The following is a 22,122-nucleotide window of genomic DNA, read 5'->3' as shown; positions in this document are numbered from 1 at the left end:
TACGATAGATGAATAACGTTCTTCACTTTTAACTTTTATGCTAAACGGGACGACGACATCGCCTTCTCCATCAGTTCACACCACGCCCCACGTAAAGGGCACTCCCGCTGCCCGGCCGGCTCAGCACCACGGCGGCCGCCCGCTGCTCGTCTGTCAGCTCGGGCCGCTTGCTGTAGTACTCGTCGTCCCACGCCTTGCGGACGGCGTCCACCTTGTTCGCCGGCACCAGGTGCACGCTGCACCCGCCCCAGCCGGCGCCCGTCACGCGGCTGCCGAGGCTGCCGGCGCGGCGCGCAATCGCGCACAGGTCGTCGAGCTCGGGACAGCTGCACTCGTAGAGGTCGCGGCAGCTGTCTTGGGTGGCGTTGAGCAGGGCGCCCAGCGTCGCCGACGTGGACGCATCCACAATGCCGTGGCCGGCCGCGCCACGCGCGGCCTCCAGCACCTCCATAAAGTCGAGCACCCGCAGCGCCTCGCTGAAGACGTGCAGGGCGCGCTGCCGCAGCTTGAAGCGCTCGGCGCGCACGGGGAACGTGCTCATATAGTCCGTTTCGAGCGAAGCCACCGTCACGCCGAGCGTCGCCGCAATCTCCTCGCGCGTGTACCCCTGCTCGGAGGCCAAATGCTTGTCGACCAGCGCGACGAGGGCCTGCAGCTGCGCCTTGGGCGACCGCGGCGTGTTTGGCACGCCGCCCTGCTCCTGAAGCGCAAAGTACGTCTCGTGGAACCCGTGCAGGCTGATGCCGAGGGGCGCGCTGTCGCCGGGCAGGCGCATGCCGGGCGGGTTGAGGCGGGCGTTGAGCACGGCCGCCGCCAGGGTGCACTCGACGACGCGCAGGTTGTAGTGGATGGGGCCCGTCACAAACTTGTCGGCGGCCACAAAGGACTGGGCAATCAAGAAGCAGAGCTCGGTCTCGGGCGACGCCGCCGCCGGGAAGAAGACGGGGCGCGCCGTCAGCGTCGGCGCAAAGCTCACAAACAGCGCCGCCCCGCGCTCCGCAAACACCGACGCCGCCTGGTCCATGCCGCCCGAGTTGACGCCCACGCTGCGCTCGCTGACAATCGCCAGCTCCGTCAGCGCCGTCTTGTCAATTTTGTTCTTGTTGTCGTAGTCGTTGGCCGCCAGCACCGCCAGCGCGCTGCAGCTCGTAAACGCCGCGCTCGAGCTCAGCCCGCCGCCCACCGGCACCGTCCCGTCCAGCACCACCTGCAGGCTGCGCGGACGCAGCGGCGGCAGGCCGGCCGCCGCCCGCTTCGTGCGCAGCAGCGCCAGAGCGCCCCGCAGCCCCGACTTGAAGTAGTTGGTCCACTCGTGCACGCTCGCGTCAATGGCCACCTCGTCGTCCGCCGCAAACGTAAACGTCTGGGCCGCAAACTTGGGCAGCACGTTGCTGATCTCCACCGTCCATTTTGTATCCTCGCTTTGCTCGCTGCTGTCCTTGTTCTTGTCCTCGCTCATGCCCACCGCAATGATGCAGTCCCCCGTAATCGCCATCGGCAGCACGCTGTACAGCGAGTAGTCAATGTGCTCGCCAATGACATTCACCCGCCCCGGACTGCGCGCCACAAACGCGGCCTCTCGGCCGTGTCTTTCCCGGAACGTTGCCAGCAGATGCTGCCATCGCGTCGTCTGGGCGGGCACCGCATCCTCGGTGTAGATCTGGCCGAGCCGGTCGATGACGGGGACAGTGGTCATGATGGGTGTTGAGCGGGAGATGTTGTCAGGCAGTAGGTATTGTAGAGGTGAGATGGGTTGTAAAAAGATGAAAAGAGGGAGACGGAGAAAAGCTAGGAATACGAATGTAGGAGAGCTCCTTCCTGAGAGCTCTCGGAACGCCCGTTGCGCCCACGTGAGCGCCTAAGACGACTCGTTCCCAGAAGGGAAGGTTGCTTGCAGCACACGATCAGCGGGGAACAATGGGCCAACGTCATTCGGCCGTTCCGCCTAGCAAAAAAGAAAAGAAAAAAGAAACAGCTCAAAAAGGGGTAGCATTGGCTAATTACCCCGCGGCTTTTACAGCGTCTTTAGCGCATAATTACAGAACTTAGGAAGTATCTTACAGGGCAGTACGGCTGATCAGGGGCAACAGTTGGCGACAATAATCTCCCGCAACAAAAGAAACTGCACATAACTGAAAATGAAATTAATGTCGCTCAACTCCTCATGAATGCGGCATTTTGAGTGTCAGCAAACAGAGGTCAGACCATTGACTGTGTGGCCTCTTGGCCCTTCCTCGCTCCTTCCTCTCGCGGTGCCTCGGGGCATCTCTCGGACGAGATGCAGTCTCGGGCAGGTACCCACCGAGCCCTAGTCCGCTAAAGAGAAAGAGCGCGGAACGTCGGTCCACTCCACCATCACCATTCACATAAGGCCTCACGGTACTTCGTACACACTGCCATCCCCTTACAAACTGCCACTTTGCCTATTTCTGCTCACTGCGCTTTTTGTTTTTGTTGCCCTCCTACGCGCGCGCTCTCAACCCCCAGGCCCAGTGCGTCTGCGGACTCGTCGCCAGCCGCCACATCGACGCCAGGTCCCCGGCCTGCTCGCCGGCCTCCACCACCAGCGCCTCCATCGCCTTGTGCGCAAACGCCACGGCGCACGCCTCCTCGGCAAAGAGCGCGCAGTTGAGCGCCGCGCGCGTGTAGGCCTGCTGGCCCACCAGCGTGTCGAGCCGTGCGTCCTCGTACAGGATGGCCAGCTCGATGCCGCTGTTGGCCGTCGTCGACGGGTCCCCGCGGTCGAGCCGCGCCCGGAGCGCCAGGATCTCCTGTGTCTGCGTGTCGCGCTCGGCGGCCGCCGTGTCGTTGCGGCACAGCGCGCACGCGCACGCGAACCCCCAGTCGCGCAGCCGCGCCTGCCGCTCGGCGCGGGACAGCAGCACGTCGACGTAGCTCACCGTCAACTCGTCGCCGGGCTCAATGTCGCGGACGGCCACGACGGTCTGCGTGATGCCGTGGACGTGGTAGTGGAGGCTGCGGCAGTTAGTCGTCACAAACAGAGTTGATGTGTGGACAGCACAGTGAAGGTGCAGATGGTGCAGATGGTGCAGATGGGGGACGTACTTTGGCCGGCAGTCGTGGTTGAGGCGGGCCGCCGCCGGAAAACACCCCAAGTGCCCCGTCGCCTCGTCGCGCCCGCCGTCCAGAAACAGCCGGAAACAGTTGGTCTCGATGTTGGCGTACACGCCGCTGCCGCCCATGTGCATCTGCCGCTGGAACCGCCGCCGGGCGGCCGCCGGCAGCCTCTGCGTGGCGGCCTCGTACAAGCCGTCCAGCTGCGCACCCGCCGCTTTGGCATGCGTCTCCCAGTGGACCAAGAGCGTCGGACCGTGCAGCATCACCTGGTCACCCCGGCGGATGGTGCTGTTGGCCACGAGGCCCAGACCCTTGCCGGCCACGTAGGCCTCGTAAAACGGAGGCGGATCGGTGACGTGCGTCGTGGCAGCGGCGCCACGATGATGAGGAAGCCCTTCGAGCAGCGCCGCATTCTCGGCCGTCGTGACAACGGCGATGCCGCTGCCGCCGCCGTACAGCGGATCGGCGTACACACAGACATTGTCGACACAGCGGTGCGGGCCAGTCAGCTGCAAGGGACGGTTGTGTGGTCTCGAAATGGGATAGGACGGCGTCGTTGAAAATAGAGACAAAGGACAGGCGGCGACAGACGCCACCATCGAGTAAAAGGCAAGTAGAAGGCGTATTGCTGTCATTGTGACGTTGTCATTCAGAAACAAGACAAAATTGCTTCTTTGAAAATTTTATTTAATTCTGGTACCGTACGAAAGTACCATACGACACTCCGTTGTCTGTTTCAGCAACTGTGGCCATCTGGCTAAACAACAGCGACGGCATAACTGATTGCGTGCCGTACATGTGGAGCATTGGGGCAATAAAACATACATTAATGTGTCCCAGCATCAATGCTAGTCACATGGAACGAGAGACTTGACAAAGGCCATTGCCATGAATCACATGAAAAGTAAATAGAAAGAGAATAAAATAAATACTACAAATATACAGAGCATCGAGGCCCTGACCGAATTGTACAAAGTACAGAAGACCGAATATTACATTCCGTCCACCCCAACCGCCAGGCCACTAAATCACCAGGGTTCATTATTGCTGCCATGGGCAGAGAACAGGCCACAAAGTAGACGAGAGATCAGTGTCTTCTGACCAAAGAAAGAAACCATAACAAAAAACAGATCCTCCAAACTCCGGCTCCATACTCCCGTCGTTTCGCCTTTTCACCCAGTTCACCCGTTTCCACAAGTCCATCCCCATCCACGTCTCGGCTCGGCGTCTCGTTCGCCTGCAGCAGAAGCCTACAGCAGAATGACATCGTTGACGTGCAGCATCTTTGTCCACCGCGGCAGCTTGCGGTCCCGCTCGTACAGGTAGCCGCAGTTGTTGCACAGCGACCGCGGGCCGTGGGGGCCGTCCCGCACCGCCCACACGCTCGTGCCCCAGACCCGGCAGTGAGCACACCGCCACGACGTGCGCTCGCTGTCGGTGAGCGTGCCGCCGCCGCCGCCATAGCCACCGCTGCCACCGCTGCCGACGTCGGGCGTCGCCCGCCCTGGCGTCCCACCCCGCCCCAGCGGCGACAGGCTGCGGAACCGCCGCTTCTTCTTGGTGCGCTCGCCGCGGCCCATGCGCTCTTCTTCCTCCACCAGCGCGCCAAACCCGGCCGGCAGCCCGCCCGCCATCCCCGTGTTGCTGCTGAACCGCGCCGTCTCCCGCCGCAGCCGCCGCAGCTGCCGCTCCCGGTCGTACTCGCGCTTCTCAATGTCTTCCTTGCTCAGAATCTCCACCTTGGGCTCCCAGGCGTCGCCCAGCGTGTCCGGATCGTAGCGCCACCCGCCGACGCCCCCGCTCCCGTCGTCCTCGTCACCGACACCGCCGGCCGCATGGCCCAGCGCCGCATCGTTGGGGAAATCCGACGGCAGCCCACCGCCCACCAGCCCGCCCGACTCGCACGCCTCCTTTTTTAACCGCAGCACCGCCTCGTAGATGGCGTGCGTCATGGCCGGCACCCACTCGCCCGCCAGGCCCAGGTCGGCACACGTCTGCCGCGCAAACGCCTCCGCCGTGCCCGGCGGGTGCAGCAGCGACCACTCAAACTTGTCCGTGTAGAGCCGCGACGCCAGGTTGATGTTGAGGTTCACAATGCAGCGGTACGTGTCGTCGGGGTTGTAGTCGTCCGCGCCGGGCGCGATGGCTTCCGCCACGGCCGTCACGGGGGGCGCCGGCGTGCTGTGGCCTCCCAGCCGTGACGGCGTGGCAGCGCCGCCCGTGTTGCGCAGCGGCGTGTCGGCGCGGCTCAGCGACAGGTGGGGTGTGCCGGCGGCCGCCGCCGGGGCCGGCGTGGCCGAGTCGCGTTGTGTTGGTTGTGGCGCGTGTGGCGCGTGTGACTTGCTGGCCGACGACGACGCATGGGAGTGGAACAGCGGGTGCAGCGCCACGCCCGCATACTCCTCGAGCTGCGTGCGGATCTGCTTGCTGATCTCGGCCGCCACCGTGCTGCGCACCGGCAGATCCAGGTCCTGCGTCAGCGTAATCGCAAACTGGTCCGTCGTAATCAGCGTCTCGTGCAGGTTCCACAGAAACGTGTCCTTGAGCCGGAACGGGATCGTCGCCTCGCCCGGCTGCCGGTTCAGCGGGTTCGTCATGTCGTACTGCGCCAGCACCGACGCGTGTGCGCCCGGCGGCGGGCCAATCGGCGGGCCGAGTGGCGCCATGGGCAGGTAGGGGGGGATCTCCACGTCGATGCGGATCGGAATCAGCGTCGAGGGCAGGCAGGCCTGTGCATAGTTGGCCAGGTCTGACCGCGGCACCCGCGTCTTGCCTTGCCAGTCGCGCCACACCCCCTGCACTTCGACGGGCCCATCCGCGTCCTTGATGCGGTCCGCCGGCTCGCCTGGTGTGGATGTGCCCGGGGCCCCGGAACCAGGACCGCCCGGTGTCCCTGTCGGCGTCCCCCGCAGCCGCAGACTGGACGGACGCCGCCGCGAGTCGTCGTCGTCGTCGTCCAGGTAGTCGTCGAAGCCGTCTTCGGCGTAGTTGATGATGGTCGTGCCGCGTTTCGTCGTCTTGGGCGCGGTAGGTGCACTCGGGTTGACGGGCACCAGCAGCGCGTTGTGGTATGCGCGCAGCCGCGCCGCGTACGACGACCAGTACGCCTGCGGTGCCGCCGATGTTGCCGACGGCACAGGCGGTGCTGTGCCGGCCATTGTGTAGGGGGAAGGACAGGAGATGTGGTGTCGACTAACACATCAAGAGAGGGGAGGACAAGTAGATAAAGTGTTGCTGTCGTTGATGATAAGGACGCTCGAGGGATGCTGGAGCTAATGTCGCGATTCACGATGCGAGATGGTATGTCGATACGAGAAATGCAAAGGAAACGCCAGGGATGAATTGATGAAATGCGCAATGCAAGCCAATGCGGATTGAAGCACACGTTGGTGATGTCGCCGCGGTTAATCGAGTTCGTTCTGCGCGTTGGCGAACCGATCTGTCTTGCAAAGAAATGTAGTCGTTTTGTGGAAGCTCCCTGTGTCGCGATGCAATGCAGAAAGACGTGCAGTTCGCCGTAAGAAAACGACGCCGTCGCGTTTTGGAAATTTTGGGGCCAGTTCCGCGACGGGGCACAGGTGGGGTCATGTGACTGACACGATGACTAAGCGAGATCGTCCTTGGCGTTACAGCTAAGCTACACAGAACGATGTACTCCAACGCCCCTGACGCAGCCTTTTGTTTACCAGCGGCAAAGGTTGAAGAGGCAACAAGTGTTGGCCCGTTTGGCAGAAAGAGCGATGGTAAGGCTTGATACACGCTCCTGCCTTGCAAAACGAGACGCGCAGTCAAAACGACTGTTTTGACGCAATTGCCGGTTTTGGCGCGAGGCACACAGCATGGTGCAAAAGAGGAAAGAGCGTCAGGCGACCTTGGTCGGCTGTCTCTCTCTGAGTCGTAGCTGCCTCACACGACCGAAACAGGACGCAGAACAGGATGCTCAAGTGACGCCTTCCTGTTTTGATGGAACAGGCGAACATGCTGGTCAGATGCAGTGCACTGCCTGATAGGTTCCATCGCCGCTGTCTTTTGCCCCTTTTCTCATGTTTACGTTGGCCATCGTCGTCGTCTTTTCATCCTCATTTCGTCTCTCCTTTTCATCTTCCATCTCATCTCCATCGTCCCATTTTCATTGTATCGTCAGACCCAACAAGACCAACAAAGACAAGAACCAAAAGGCAACTCGACACACTGCAAGATGTCGTCCCCGAACGAGACGTTCCACGACTCCAACGAGCAGACGCCGCTGCTCGCTGACGCCAACGACACGACGGCAGGCCAGGCTGGGAAAGGGACTCAAAAGTCATTCTTGCCGTCCATCCTGCCCTGGCGCGGTCTTGCACACGGCCACTGCCGCCCTCCCAAGCCGCCGTCGACGCCTCCGCTCCCCGCGTCCGGTCCCCCAGATGCATCGCCTGCTGCTTCTGGTGGCGATCACAGCAGCACCGTCAACAGCAGCAAATCGAGTAGACTTGCAGACAGACCGTCGGATGGGCCGTCGAATATCACCGATGGAACGGACAATGCCCATGGTAGCCCCGGCGCCGTCGATGCGGCCGATGCGGTCGACGCTGTCAACTCTGCCACGTCTGGACCATGGGGCGACCCGGCTGGCCTCGACATGCGTCGTGCCAATGACGAAAGCGTCGTCCTGTTCCGCGAGGCCGTTGGCATTCCGACATCGAGCACACGGCCCCCGACCCCGTCCGCAGACGCCAGCCACCGTCCAGCGCGCCATGACCCCGAGTCTGGTGGTGTCCCCCCCGATTCCATGCCCACGGGCATCTATGCCCGCGTCATCAAGGAGAAGAAGGCCAAGATGTGGCAAGCCTCTGTGCTCAATGGCCTCCTGAATGCCTGCCACGTGGCCCAGATTTTGGTGGGTGCCGTGCTCACCACGCTCGGGCCCTCGGCGCAGGACCACACGGTGGCCATTACCGTGCTCGGGGCCACCAACACGGTCCTCGCCGGCGTGTTTGTGCTCATGAAGGGCCAGGGCTTGCCCGGCCGGCTGCGCAAAAATGCCGCGACGTTTCGGCGCGTGCAGGACTGGATCGAGGAGACGGACGCGCTGTTGGTGGCCGGTGTGGTTGGCCGTGATCGGCGCGACGTTGGCTCGCTCGTCGAGACGGCCTTTCAAAAGTACAACGCCGCCGTGGCCAATGACCAGGCCACGGGCTGGCAAGATCCGACCAAGCAACACCTCCCCGATGCGGCCAACGATGTTGTGGCCCGCGGCATGCCGTCGACGCCCGCACCTGGGCTCGTTCCCGCTGGAGGTGGTGGTTCAGCCAAAAGCTCGCTGGTCGTCCCGGCGGTGCCTGCTAGCAGCTCGCACGCCACCGAACAGATGGATCAGGACAGCAACGCACGCGGAACGTCTGATGCGGCTGCTAGTGCCTCGAGCGAGTGAGGGTGCGACGACTAGTGCTTGGGGCTTTTTGCCTATTGTGTATAATGATAACTCTTTGATTCCATGTTACTTGTTTTCTACGTGTTCCTGTTTTTGCCTGTTGTCTCATTTTTTCCACTGCGTTCTTCCCATTATTGTTTTTACACCTTTGAATTCTTTAGACGAGCCGAGCTTTCCTTTCGACTGGCGTTGATAAGTGTTGGCGATGGCCACTGTTACTGAGCATGTTAGTCTTGGACCAACCAATAAACATTGATTTCCCATACCATTGCGTTTTACGTCGTCTTTTTTTTTCTGCTCAAGTATCTTTCTCAAGTACCCGTTTCCCTCAGCACCGTCAAAGGTGATCTGTGCTTGGCCGCTTCGTCAGAATCGCACTACTTGCGAACACTAACAAAGTACACAACCACCCAATAGTCAGCGGCTCGCTCCGTTAGTCAAGATCCTTTGAATATGACCATGCGGCCATAACTAACAAACTGTTTGCTTCGCTTACTGCTGATATTTCAGAACGTGTTCTTGGGCATATTAAGCCAAGGGCTGCCGAAGACAGTTTCGTCTTCTCAATTGCAATTATGTCAAGTATACACTTTCGAACTCCAAGATGGAAACTTCCCGGTTTGTAGACCTCTTCCGCCATTTCAAATTAAGGCAGACGAATGGCTCTACAGAGCCTGGTCAAATCTCAAATGATGCAACAGAGGCACTGCTCGAACAAGAAAATCGCAGCCCCCTCTTAAAAACGTATCAACCATCTATACAGAGTTTAAACCCCGACCACGAGAAAGATAATATTGCAACGACCGCCAAGACTGCCACCTGGCGCCAAAAGAGACGACAAAATGCACTTGACTCCGCATTCTACCGCCTGCCCAACGAGCTCTTGCTTGTGATTTTTCGCCAGTCTGACTTCCTTTCCCAGCAAATGATTCGGCAGACATGCCATCTTTTCGCCGCTCTGATCACAGCATTGGGCGGCAGCCGTGCCGACAAGCCCTTTGACGACACATTCGATATATACCAGATCTGGCCTTGCCACGGATCGAAAGCCCGCCGCGAGGCGATTCGGTCAGAGTGGGCCGCACTCATCCGCCGGGACGTTCGAGGCCTTTGCACCGCGTGCGCCGACTTTGACCGGTCCGGCCGACTGCAGAAGCGGCTCAAGTGGCTCAGCCGGCCGATGTTGTGCACCGGCTGCCACTCCTATCACAAGCGCGGCATGTTTTCCGACCCCCAACGCCGATATCGATGGTTATCTATCAGACGGGACTGCATTGGATGGCATGGCCGTTTCCGTATGTGCCCGCACCTCCAGCTGTCATGGGATATGTGGTCCCGGGAACGGAGCCGTATTCAAGCCAACGGCTGGCAGGGCGAGGGTGTGTATGTTTTTACGTGTCCTCAGAGCTGTGCCTGGAAGGGCTGTACGAATATAAATGGCTGGCTACGATCTGCACCCGATGCCCCACCACAAGCACACTTTGTCGGGTTTCCTCCTAGGCATGACGATGCCACCGAACGTCGGTTTACAATGGGCATACTTTGGAGAAGCCGTCTTTTCGACGTGAGTGGTTCAGATCCGTCCCAGCCGCTCCCCAGGGAGACATTCGTACAGTTCTTGAGCAACCTCGACGTTGGCTCCGGCCCGTATCTCTGCCCGCACCTCCGCTTTGACGACGGGAAGCTTCTCCGTCCCCTACAGGAACCGCTTTGTTGCTGCTTCCCCTCCAACAGCAACAAGGAACGAGAGAAGCCCGGGTATCTGATACAAGAGCACGCACGCTCGGAGGCATGTCGATACCACTGCGCATGCCGTCGACTCCAAAGCCATCATCCCAATACAAACAGCTATCCTGCCAGTCTGGCATTGCCAGGGCCAGAAGGCGGCAATTGCCACCTATTTCGATGCATGGTATGTTACGCCGACTTTTGCTGGAAACGAAGGGGAAACAGCATTGTGTTGCAGCAGGTCAGCGTGTCGTCGACCACCTCACCATCCAGTCGTTGGTGGATTCGGAAACTTGACCCACACTCATGGGACATCACGAAGGATAAGATGACAAAGCATGTCTACTGGTGCCCGGACAGTACTTGCCAGACAAATCACGAATGGCGAGCACTCTACAGGCGTCTAGGGGTATAATAAGGGCAGGTGCGAACATAAGCGCATACGCATGGGTTGAACAATTGGATGGGAATCTGGAGATGTCGGCGAAGTGGAAATAAGGGACAAAGGGCAGCACGGCGTTTAAACATATGTTGGGCTGTTGTGTCTCTGGATAATTCACTTTTTCTGAAGATGGAAGATGACCACATAGGACAAGGCAAGAATTCCGCCACCAGACACGGACGCAGGGCGGTCACTTGGAACGGGGTTCGGCATGGACAGTGCTGAAATAATGGAAGGAGAAACTGCATCGTCCTCCGGGACATTGGCACGGCACAGTGAAAAGGGGAAGGAGACTAAGCTACGGCGCTAAGAGGCAGAAGGAAAGAAAAAGGAAAGAGCCGAATGAGGACGAAACAAAAATACTCCTAGACTAGCAGGTGCGAGTGGAACAACACAGGCAGTCAGCATCCATACTAGAATCAGTATCGAGGTTCTGCAAAGGACTGTTGAATAGATGTCAAGCAACGTAAAAGCAACGGCCAGCAATCCCTGTAAATGATGAATTCGAAGCTGCTACAGTCGCGTGAGGGGGGCTATGATAGACGCAATCCAGCCGTGGCACGTCTTTTCGTATCTCAGGAGGTAAAGAGAATCTACAGCGGCCCTCTGCAAAACCATCATGTAGAGAAGGAGCATCCAGCAAACACACTCCGCATACGGCCATGGCTAACAACACCACGCGTCGCTCACACGGTCCAAGAGGAAGGTACGATTGACAGTTGTACTCGATTTAGAAAGCACGCGTCACAACATTCAGAGGCTGGCCATGATAACTGAAGGAGGAAGGCGCAACCCATAACACGGCCCAAACGAGAAAGAGCAACGCGCTGCCGCTGTTATTCTTGGGTAGTTATGTATCTCAGACCCGGAACTTCACAATCATGTCAGGAATCGATCCTCAGACCCTTTCACATCTTCACACATAACATTTACGATTCCCTCTCATCACAAAATGCCATCACTTGAGTTGAACGTGAGCTTCCTGCCTCCGGGCTGGGTGATCGGCTTGATCGCCGTTGCCCTAACCGTCCACGTCGTGTGGACGGGAAATGTCAGGGAGGACGTCCTGCGTCTCTTTCGAGGCGTAGGTCGTCTTCTCAGGCTGGGCGTTCTGGTGCCCGGGGAGCCTGCCCCCGACGACGTCGCACCTGGGTGGGCCGATGAACGTGCCTTCGAGCACGTTCATTGGGACTCCCAGAGCGACGTTTCCGAGGAGTCGGCGCTCCGTCCCAACGGCTTTTAGGCCGTGGGCACCAGAGAACAACCCTTGGCAGGGAGGTGGGCACCTAAGGTGCTTGCCTCACGATATTTGTTGTAAAAACTCAGCATCGGCTGGTCACCGATGTTGGGTCTTTTACAGCATTGATCAACCTGCCATGGGGATCAGTCGACCAGTCGAGCTGAGCATCACTACGAATGGAGCCGGTTGGCACCCGGTGTCCATTTGGATGCTCATCAGGCTCGACGGGCTCTCCATGCTATTTTCAATTCCGGAGGTCTGGCACGGCAGGCCTCCGAGAACCCCAGTAGCCGGGTGACCCTTCCTCTTCGGAGGTTGGGCCGGGCAGCTATGGTCGACGGGTCAGACGCTTCATCTTTTCAGCGTACCCTGCATTGTGCATCTCTCTGTGCACATTAACCGGTGGATCCGCACTCTCACACTTCAAACTGCGGATAGCAAAGATCGACCTTCACTCGTTCTCCTCTGAGTGTTAACCAGCTACTGAACATCGTGTCGAGCCATCATCCTCAAGCTCCACGCTCCTCATCTCAAGTCCCCGTGCAAAATGAGCAAGCAGATTCCAGAAAGGTAAGTTTACTCCCACTATACATTCGTGTTATCCAGACACATCTCTAACATGATATAAAATGAACAGTGCCGTCAGAGCCAACTTTTGTGCTCTTTTCGGAAGACCCCTTATTCCCATCCACTCTCCACGAAGACCTCTCTCCGACCACCATCTTCACCGATCCAAACAGCACATCTAAGCTTGGGAGGCAAGTGGCGGGTACAGTTCTGGAATCATCCAGCCAAGTCAAGATACCATAATCAGACCATTCCGGCAACTACACATCTGGTTCTGTTTTGTGCTTGCTCAGTTTATCTGATCGCATGGTAAGATCTCGGCACCATGGCACCCCAATGGTTTTGACAACCTTTAGTTGTTTGCTGCTATTTATGTCTATTATCAATTTGCTCTGACACTCCATCTCAGATTTTCCATGCAAATATGCTTCTCGGTTCGAAGTGCATTTAAGACCATGGCAAATCGTTGCCAAGTGAAAAGGGTTTCCGTCACCACACCATACCATCATATGTATGAGAAGTTCTTATAATGGCATCCTGTTCATCTTTATTCCCAGCTCTCACACTCTTTGCTCTTAATTTACTAGGCGCAGCAGCACATCATTTTTTAGAGCCAAGAGCGGAAGTTTACTCTCATCGACAAGACGTCGCTGTCAACCTCGAGTCAAGCCATGGCAATCAAGTAGATTCCAGAAATGTAAGTTGGTCAGCTTCTTCTTGTCCTCATCTCTCCCCCTGGTCTAACTTGCACCAATAAACAGTTCCTTCCACGAAACCGATTATGCCGTCGGATCTTTACGAAGCGCATTGCATGGCCGCAATCCTCGCCAATTCCAAGAAGCCTGTTGTGGCCGAGGAAATAAGTCAAATGGGACTTCGGGTTCTTCTCACATACGGTCCAGCCAACCGAAAGACGTAAGACGTCATACCGGGCCAAACTGAACACGTCAGGTTTGAAGAGGTCATTAGAAGTCCTTTGCTATATTTTATCTACACTACACGTCCTGACTACTAACAGCCTCTTACCTTACAGCCTTGATACGAAGCCTGAATGCCTCAAAAATTGCATGAAAATTTGGTGCAGCTTCTCGGAACATCACCATGAACGATATGAATAACATCGGCCGGCTGCCCATGCAGTCCATGCGGCCGGCACAGGACCTATCCTGACCAAGAAACCTTGACAAATTCTCTTCTTGTTCTTTGTTGAAGAATTTTTCAGGTGTTTCCCTTTCATGCGGAAACATTCACTCATAGTATGTGCAGTCTGGGGATAACCAGGACACTCCAATGGCACACGACAGGCGTGGAAGGTACGAAGGAAAGTCTATCCACTGACAAAAAACGTGCTGCACCCTACTGCAGATGCCGTCTTTGCGAACGCGTTCAGGGGTTAACTTTGACTGTGTTGAACAAAGTAGGAAGGCGCAACCCAAACAGTACCAAAAAGAGAAGGAAAGATGCGTCGTTGTTGATTTTGTTTTTGTAACTTGCAGGTGGGGAAAGAGCACTCAGTGTGCAGCTGTTGCCAAGGGGGATTGTGAACGATGTACACCGGTCGCTATTTCCTAGTTGAGTTTGCTTTCTCCAGTACAATGTACATACGTGACGACATTGCCAACAAAGGGCGGTTTGCACAGGAGGCTTTCATCTTGCTGTGATGAGTGAAAAATGAGCAAAGAGAGATGTCCCCAATTTGAATGAGTAGTTCCGGCCAAGTTGGATAAAGATGGAATGTTTGCATGTTTGCACATTCAGGGGCTGGTGATGGGGCAGGCACCGCCGGCCACCACATCAAACTTCGAACGCACGGAAAGAGCACCCATCGTGCTTTCGTTACGGGAGGATGAGGAAGGAGGGTGAGTTCGGAACCCCGGTCGTAGCTTCCTCGTCATGAGAGTAGCCCGGCCAGGCATCATGAAGCACCTAAATTACACCCAAACAAACTAATGTCCTATTATAGAAAGAGCGATTGGCATTGTTGTTGTTGTTTTCTGTACTCGTCAGGGAGACACACCCGACGACGGAATGAATCTGTTTAAACTGGAAACATTGGAAGAAGAACAATACACATCAGACGCAAATACACACACACACACACACACACACACACACACACACACACACTCACACACACACACGTACACACACAACAACACAACAGCGACAACGACGACGACAACAACAACAACAACGACAACAACGACAACAACGACAACAACGACAACGAAGACGACAAAATGTCTCCCTATGACATCACGTTCAGTATTCCGCAGGTAAGTGGGCTGGTGGTGGTCTGTGTGCTTGTCCTTCTGGTCAAGCACATCTGGGGCGGTGTCCTCAGGGACGACGTCCTCTGGCTATTGCGAGAGGTCGGTCGATTCCTGCGGTTCATCTGCCGGCTGAGGACGTACGAACCCGTTTCGAATGTCGAGGTTCAGGATGACGGAAATGCCCTCGGGCAGGACCTTTATCTTGAGACTGATGACACACTCGAAATGGATGTTCTGTGGCCCCAGCCGGAGCCAGACCATGGCAGAGAGGTGGCTGGCCAGCGTTAGGGGGCCACCTCAAGGTATGTTACAGACCACGGCACCGGCTGGCAACCGGTGTGCCTGTTGGTCGAACAGCAATCTGTCATGGCAGATCGCCCGTCGGGCTGAGCCTCTCGACGAACGGAACCGGCCTGGTCACCCGGTGGCCGTTCGGATGGTATCGGCTCGACAGCCAGTCCACTTACTTCTTCAACTTCCGGCGGCCTGGCACGGCAGGCCGCCGAGATCACCAGTAGCTGGGTGACCCTTCCTCTTCGGAGGTTGGGCCGGGCAATTCAGGTCGGCGGGTCAGACGCTTCTCTCTTCTTCAGCGTACCCTGCATTGTGTCATCGTTACATCGATGCACATTAACCGGTGGATCCGCATTCTCACTCATCAACATGCGGACAGCAAAGACCGACCTTCACTCTTTCTCCTTTGAGTGTAAACCAGCTACTGAGCGGGCGTGTCGAGCAATCATCCTCAAGCTCCACGCATCACATCTCAAACATCACATCTCAACATCACCCTCTCACCGCTCTCTCCCCCCGTGCAAAACAAGCAAGCAGTTTCCAGAAAGGTAAGTGGACTCCGAGTTGAATATCTTTTACACAGACAGCATTCTAACACAATACGAAAAGCAGTGTCTTCTGTGCCAATTTTGTGCTCTTGTCATCCCACCCTCCACGAAGACATTCTTCCGACCACCATCGTGGCCGCCGCCAACACATACATTGCCACTTTTTGAAAACTACTCGACAAGGACCAGCCACCTATGCCATAATGATTCGTTGTGGTTGTTTGCACAAGAATGGCCATTTTCTGTTTGGACACCTCGCATCAAATGCAGCACAAATGTTGCCCACACTCTCAGCGGGGCTCCGTCGATGTTGAGGCCGCCGTCCCTGCAACACAAGCAAGTCGTTTCAACAAAGGTACGTCGACTCCTTTATTTGTTTTCATTTTTGTTTGACAGTATTCTCACATTCCTAAATAGTGGATATCATTACCGCTTTCTGAGAAGTCTTTTGATCTCGAGCATCACAACGTACCAGCTCTTATTTTCCAAACAACAGCAAACTTTGACAAACAAACATTACGTTCACAACACCGCCATCTGCCAAACTCTGGACCGGCAAAAAGATCAAGCTTCACTCTTTTAATGTCGAGCACCAGAACGCAACACGCAACAAACAAGCGTGACAGGCTTCAACCTTACGCTCGGTAAACTACCTGTGGGCCGGCTGTGGTCTGTGTGGTTGTCCTTGGAGCCAAGCACGCTTGGAGTTGCCGGGAAGTAAGTCGCTTTGTCCTTCTTCTAATATTATTTCCAGCCAATAAACTGACGCGGTGAAACAGTACCCTCCACTGACTTGGATGTACATTCCCACCTCAGGGTCACGCACTACTGAGCCCAATCTCGCAGCCGGTTGATGGAGCCGCACTGGTTCGACTTGGAGTTTGCAGGCTACGGTCACAAGATTTTCTCTGTGGAGGTTTCTGTTGGTGTTTATTGTTTATTGTGGTGCATCGTTTTGCAATGTCAGCTTCTACAGCTGTGTTTTCTTTGTTGAATTTGCTGTGTCGTCTTGTCGTCTGTTTTGTATTTTCTGTCGTTGTCGGTGTCTTCTTTTCCGTTCATCGAGTTGCACTGATCTTGTAGGGCATGTGGATGACTGACCCCTTCCACTGTTCACTGTATGCATGTCGGGCAAGCGAGTAATGTACTCTTGTACTCTTGTACATACAAACTACACTCTTCTACTCTTCTACTCATCAATCTTCTACACGTGATCGATGCTGGCTGACTCACCTTCTTCAATGTGCAAACAGATACAAAGTTGACGTGACAACTGTTTCTCCCTTTGGTTTCTTCTTTCCTCCTTCTTCTCCTATCTTCTCCTACCGCCAGCTTCTAGCACGTTCTCGGCAATCACAACTTTACAACATCGCAACATCACAACATCACAACATCACAGCCTCACAACATCACAGCCTCACAACACTCGCAACACTTGCACCACTCGCAACTACGACCAGCGATCCGAGCCACTTCATCAAAATGCTGCTTCATGCGCCGGCAAACCCAAACCCCAGCTTTATCTTTCACTTTCGGTTCCCGGTCTACGCGCACGGTATCCGGTTGATGCTTATTAGCATCATCTCATTATTTTTTCCCGATGTCGTTCCTTGGTATGATCTGAAACCGGCCACGGAACGGAGGGCGAAGCGCGGCGCCACTGGTATTTATGCCGTTACGACCGTTCCAGATATCGAGGCTGCTTCCACCACCCACCGCACCATGTCTCCTACGACGCCCACGACAGCCAACTACGCCTCGCCCGACGGCATTCGCGACTTTCTCGCTGGCACCACGCTCGTGGCCTTCCAGCTCTGCGGGCTCGAGGTCGCCATCACAGTCTTTTTGCTGGTGCTCAGCTTCGAGGCGGCGGTGCGGACCGCTCTTCTGTGGCGGCACGGCGGGATACAGTTGCTGAAGAGAAGACTTTGGCTGGACTGGATGAATGGGTTCTTAATTTGCACAATGGCTATGGTGCGGACCTCGGTCATGGCCCAGCCCACTGCCATTTGTGATTATGACAAGAGTTGCCACGACGGTGCGTGACGAGTCGCCATACCGTGCTGTACAAAGGATGGAGAAGACGTTACTTTGCGGCAGTCAAGTCGAAGTCTTGGTCCAAGCCAAGATGGCATCGATGTGGTGATTTTGCTAGACGGAGATGTATTGTGATGGCGCTGAATGACGGGTGTGAACGAACCAGATCTGGTGTTTGCTTGTATGATTATGCATGCTTTGTCCTTCCTTTTTATCTTTCAGTTTGCCTTTTTCTTTTTTGTCTTGCGTTTCCCAGCGCAACCAAAACAAATTGTACTTTTACCAACAAAATTTAACAGTGTTATTAGCAAACGTCACTTCAATTTACTCTGCCCACGATATTCACACTCTCAACGCATACAGAGCGCACACAAAATCGGTGACGAAACCTTTCCCGTTTAAACTGAACCGGCGATGGTCCCTGTTCCGCATCGCTTAAGGGTAAGACATGCATGTCAGACTGGCCGATCGTCCCGTGTGCTGCCAATCATTGGCCTGCTCGACCTGACTCGCCTGCGGAATTACACGCGCTGCCAAAAGCTAAACCCGATGCTTTCATCCCCGCGGTGAGCCTTACTTGCACGACTTTCGGAGAACTTGGGCCTCCTTTAACCTCATTTACCCTCATTGTTTCTGAACTCTTTTGAACGACGCTCAACAATACACCGATACACAACCAACAGGTACAAACACCGCCCACGCACTCGCATGCAACATGTCGTTCTCACCCATTCCCTCGTACGTCATTGGCACCATGTTCCTCGGCATCGGCGTCCTTTCTGTCGTCGCTCCCGAGGCCGACTACGCCGTCTTTGGCCTGCCGCTGGAGGGTCAAGCCAAGGCCAAGACCGACGGTGCCGCCTCGTCCACCACCGGCACCGCCTCGCCCATGGTCCTGGCCAAGGGCGCCCGCGACCTCGCCTTTGGCCTCACCTACCTGGCCCTCCAGTACCGCGGCCTCGACGAGGCCGTCACCGTGTTTTCGGCCGTGCTGTGCGTCGTCGCGCTGTCCGACGGCGCCATTGTCTGGCAGTACGGCGGGCCGGCGCTCAAGAGCAAGGCCTGGGGCCACTGGGGCGGGTTGGTGCCGTTTACCGCCTGGGTGGCATGGCGGGCCGGTCTTTTTCGTAGGGGGGGGGGGGGGGGGGGCGGTGGCAGAGACAATACGCAATCCCATGGCTCGTGTATGATGGACAGTATATGGAGTACAGCGGAAAATAATGGTTCAAATTGAAAGTAGCTAAACAAGATGGATTGGCAAGCAAGCATTATGGAAACCAAGGGAACAATTTGAACGTGATTTGGAAACGCAAAAGCAATGAAAACGCCCATTCGTCGCCCCTTCACCCCTTTTTTGCTTTTTCGTTTCTTCTTTTTTGTGCTTGTCACGACAGCTGCTGTTCTTCATTTGACAGCCACCGTAGTTCGCCATCCATCCCACAACTAACCGTGCAGACCGCTTGTGCGCTCGCGCATCAGCTCTCGCCGCTTCTTGTCCGTGTCCGCGTCAAAGGCAATAAACTCGTGCAGGCCCGAGCCGGCCGGCACCATCGGCAGCACCGGCACCTTCTTGTCCGTAATCACCTCGAGCAGCGCGGGGCCGTCCGTGTTGATCAGCCACGTCAGGCTGTCGACGACGTCCTCGGGCTTGGCCACGCGCCGGTGCTGCACGCCCATGGCGTCGGCCAGCTTCTGGAAGTCGGGGTTCTTCTGGTGCGTGTGCGAGTAGCGGTCCTCGTAGAAGAGGTTCTGCCACTGCGTGACCATGCCCTGCTCCTCGTTGTTGAGCACAATCACCTTGACGCCAATGTTGAACTGCGCCGCCGTCGACAGCTCGGTCAGGGTCATGTTGAAGGACGCGTCGCCGTCAATGTCAATGACCAGCGCGTCCGGCCGCGCGACCTTGGCGCCGATGGCCGCCGGCAGGCCGAAGCCCATGGTGCCGAGGCCGCCCGACGTGATGAGCGTGCGCGGGTGGCGCCAGCGGAAGTGCTGCGCGGCCCACATCTGGTGCTGGCCGACGCCCGTCGTGATGAGCGTCTGTTCCTTGCGGTCGGCCGTCAGGTTGCTGAGCTCCTCGATGAGCGTCTGCGGCTTGATGAGCCCGGACCGCTCGGCGCGCTCGTACGCCGACAGCGGCCACTTGGCCTTCCACGCGCGGATGTCGCCGAACCAGTCGGCGCGCTCGTCCATGGTGCGCGCGTCGACCTGCGGCAGCAGGTGCCGCAGGTTGGCGGCCACGTCGCCCTCGACGGCCTCGGTGGCCTGCACGACCTTGTTGATGTTCTTGGGCATAATCTCAAAGTGCACGATGCCGCCGCGGCCCTCGGCCGCCGCCTGCTTGGCCGCCGGCGCAAACTTGCCAATGTTGAGCGTCACGCGGTCGTCGAAGCGCGCGCCCAGCGCAATGATGAGGTCCGCCGTCTGCATGGCCATGTTGGCGTACGCGGCGCCGTGCATGCCCAGCATGTGCAGCGACTTCTCGTCGAGCTCGTCAAAGGCGCCCAGCCCTTGCAGCGTCGTGGCCACGGGGATCGACGCCTTGTCGGACAGGGCGCGCAGCAGCTCGACGCCGCCCTCGCTGCAGATGACGCCGTGGCCCGCGTAGATGACGGGCCGCTTGGCGCGGTTCACGAGGTCGGCCACGCGGCCAATCGACTGCTTGAGCTGCTTGTCCGTCAGCGCCTGCATGGCGCGCGACGCGGCGCTCGGCATGGCCGGGATGTCGCAGTCGGTCGGGATGGCGCGCCGCAGCACGCCCGCCGTGATGTCCTTGGGCAGGTCCACCAGCACGGGGCCGGGGCGGCCCGACGTGGCAATCTCAAAGGCCTCGTTGATGCGCCGCGGCATCTCGGCCACGCTGCGCACCATGACGTTCCACTTGGTGCACGCGCGCGAGATGCCAATCACGTCGGCCTCCTGGAACGCGTCGCTGCCAATCGCCGCCGTCGTCACCTGGCCCGAGAACACGACCATGGGCGTGCCGTCGGCAAAGGCGTCCGCCATGGGCGTGATGACGTTGGTGGCGCCCGGCCCGGACGTCACCACCACCACGCCGGGCTTGCCCGACGCGCGCGCATAGCCCTCGGCCATGTGGCCGGCGCCCTGCTCGTGCTTGGGCAGCACAAAGTCAAAGTATTCCGAGTTGTGGATGGCGTCGAACACGGGCAGGATGGCGCCGCCGGGGTAGCCAAAGATGTGCTCGACCTTGTGCCGCAGCATCATTTCGTGGAAGATTTCGCCGCCCGTCATGCCGATGAACCTGAGGGGGAGAGGTGGTTAGCTGTGGCAATACGACAAAGACGGGACAACGTTACGTTGTAACAACTGCAACGTGCACATGCGTACATGCGCACAAAGTACTTACGACTCGTCCATGACCGTCTTGCGGGGGTTCACCAGGGGCTGCACGGCCTGGCCCTTTGGTGCATTGAAGCTCGCGCTGGGTGCCGGTCGTGGGTGCGCGGCCGCCGTCGCAGCCGTCGTCTGTTTCCGCGAGCCGGTCGGCACGGTCTTGCTGGGCGTCACAGCAGCCGCAGCAGCCGATCTTGAAAAGGAGCGGGCATGGCGAGCATGTGAAGACGGCGCCTGGGCCACGGCTTTCCGCAGAGCCCGGGCGGTGGGTGCGGACCGCAGCATTGTGAGGGAGGGAGTCGAGTGAAGGAGTGGAGAGGGGTCGGTGAGGGTATCGCGATCGCGGTCGGTGAGTCGAGTCTTGCGGTTGAGCCGATGGGGAGAGTCGAGAAGAGAGAAGGGAGAGACAAGGAAAGGAGAAAAGAGAAGAGCCAAAAGAAATGGACAGTGGACGGCCCCAGAAAAGAGTCACCACTTGGGCTGTGGACAGGGAGTGTGGACAGCAACTATTTTGTATGGTGCAGATGCCAGCTGTCGATCGACGTGACACTCCTGTTCCGTGCTCCGTCGGAGGAAGTGCAGAGTATGGGTGGTGAATTGGTGGTGAATTGGTGGTGAATTGATGTCCCAAATTATGTCCAAAAAGAAAATCCCAAAAAGAGTCACTCCCAGCCAAAGGATTCACCGACGAACTGTTTTCGTCGGTTGCCCTTTCCTTTTCGTCTCTAATTTTTCGGTCTCTTCATCCCGGGGGCAGGAGCGACGGATTTCGGAGGGCCCTCTTTCTGTACTTGGACAGTCAGGGCCTGTCCAGCCTGTGACTCTTACCCTTTCCCCCCAGTTTTTCCCTTCCTGCCCTTCTTTCCTTCCTTTTAGTCCTTTTTTTGTCGTCCTAATTTTTCCAATTCAATGTCCATCCAACCAATCACAGCGTGTCGAATCTCGTACTGTGGGGCATCTCCAACGGAATCTCTTGTCGACTGGCCAGGCCGACTCCGCTTTTGGCTATCCTGGGGGCGATATCGGGCCACGGAAGGTGTGAGGGGTCTGGGCAAATGTCACATGACAGCATTGGACAAGATATGCTGGTGAGGTTGTGATTTTGGCGACACACGTGCCTGGCCACAGCCGTTGAACTGACAGCCACG

General features: G+C 57.3%; 8 protein-coding genes across 8 annotated transcripts; 4 read left to right on the top strand and 4 right to left on the bottom strand.

The window, feature by feature from the left end:
• Positions 1 to 70: 70 nt before the first annotated feature.
• Positions 71 to 1,696, bottom strand: SPBR_04919 (galactokinase; the record flags this gene model as incomplete). Its single annotated transcript, XM_040763196.1, has 1 exon — positions 71 to 1,696. The coding sequence occupies one exon, from the start codon at positions 1,694 to 1,696 to the stop codon at positions 71 to 73; it is 1,626 nt and encodes a 541-aa protein (XP_040615091.1).
• A 766-nt stretch (positions 1,697 to 2,462) lies between these two features.
• Positions 2,463 to 3,713, bottom strand: SPBR_05042 (uncharacterized protein; the record flags this gene model as incomplete). The annotated part of the gene is made up of 1 exon (XM_040763319.1): positions 2,463 to 3,713. One exon carries the CDS (start codon positions 3,711 to 3,713, stop codon positions 2,463 to 2,465), a length of 1,251 nt encoding a protein of 416 aa, XP_040615090.1.
• Positions 3,714 to 4,328: 615 nt separating this feature from the next.
• SPBR_04822 (chromatin structure-remodeling complex subunit SFH1) lies at positions 4,329 to 6,236 on the bottom strand (the record flags this gene model as incomplete). The annotated part of the gene is made up of 1 exon (XM_040763099.1): positions 4,329 to 6,236. One exon carries the CDS (start codon positions 6,234 to 6,236, stop codon positions 4,329 to 4,331), a length of 1,908 nt encoding a protein of 635 aa, XP_040615089.1.
• Positions 6,237 to 7,276: 1,040 nt separating this feature from the next.
• Positions 7,277 to 8,491, top strand: SPBR_05057 (uncharacterized protein; the record flags this gene model as incomplete). Its single annotated transcript, XM_040763334.1, has 1 exon — positions 7,277 to 8,491. One exon carries the CDS (start codon positions 7,277 to 7,279, stop codon positions 8,489 to 8,491), a length of 1,215 nt encoding a protein of 404 aa, XP_040615088.1.
• Positions 8,492 to 11,613: 3,122 nt separating this feature from the next.
• On the top strand, positions 11,614 to 11,904 carry SPBR_05431 (uncharacterized protein; the record flags this gene model as incomplete). The annotated part of the gene is made up of 1 exon (XM_040763707.1): positions 11,614 to 11,904. One exon carries the CDS (start codon positions 11,614 to 11,616, stop codon positions 11,902 to 11,904), a length of 291 nt encoding a protein of 96 aa, XP_040615087.1.
• Positions 11,905 to 12,448: 544 nt separating this feature from the next.
• Positions 12,449 to 15,029, top strand: SPBR_08917 (uncharacterized protein; the record flags this gene model as incomplete). The annotated part of the gene is made up of 2 exons (XM_040767043.1): positions 12,449 to 12,471; positions 14,633 to 15,029. 2 exons carry the CDS (start codon positions 12,449 to 12,451, stop codon positions 15,027 to 15,029), a joined length of 420 nt encoding a protein of 139 aa, XP_040615086.1.
• Positions 15,030 to 17,065: 2,036 nt separating this feature from the next.
• SPBR_05351 (uncharacterized protein) lies at positions 17,066 to 17,629 on the top strand (the record flags this gene model as incomplete). The annotated part of the gene is made up of 1 exon (XM_040763628.1): positions 17,066 to 17,629. The coding sequence occupies one exon, from the start codon at positions 17,066 to 17,068 to the stop codon at positions 17,627 to 17,629; it is 564 nt and encodes a 187-aa protein (XP_040615085.1).
• Positions 17,630 to 18,344: 715 nt separating this feature from the next.
• Positions 18,345 to 21,259, bottom strand: SPBR_04649 (acetolactate synthase I/II/III large subunit; the record flags this gene model as incomplete). The annotated part of the gene is made up of 3 exons (XM_040762926.1): positions 18,345 to 18,682; positions 19,069 to 20,882; positions 20,988 to 21,259. The coding sequence occupies 3 exons, from the start codon at positions 21,257 to 21,259 to the stop codon at positions 18,345 to 18,347; spliced, it is 2,424 nt and encodes an 807-aa protein (XP_040615084.1).
• Between the last annotated feature and the right edge of the window lie 863 nt (positions 21,260 to 22,122).

This window comes from Sporothrix brasiliensis (assembly GCF_000820605.1).
Source record: "Sporothrix brasiliensis 5110 chromosome Unknown Cont21, whole genome shotgun sequence".
In the NCBI taxonomy this organism is placed as follows: domain Eukaryota; kingdom Fungi; phylum Ascomycota; class Sordariomycetes; order Ophiostomatales; family Ophiostomataceae; genus Sporothrix; species Sporothrix brasiliensis.
The sequence above is the reverse complement of the archived record's forward strand: the minus strand, read 5'-3'. Positions and strand labels throughout refer to the sequence as shown.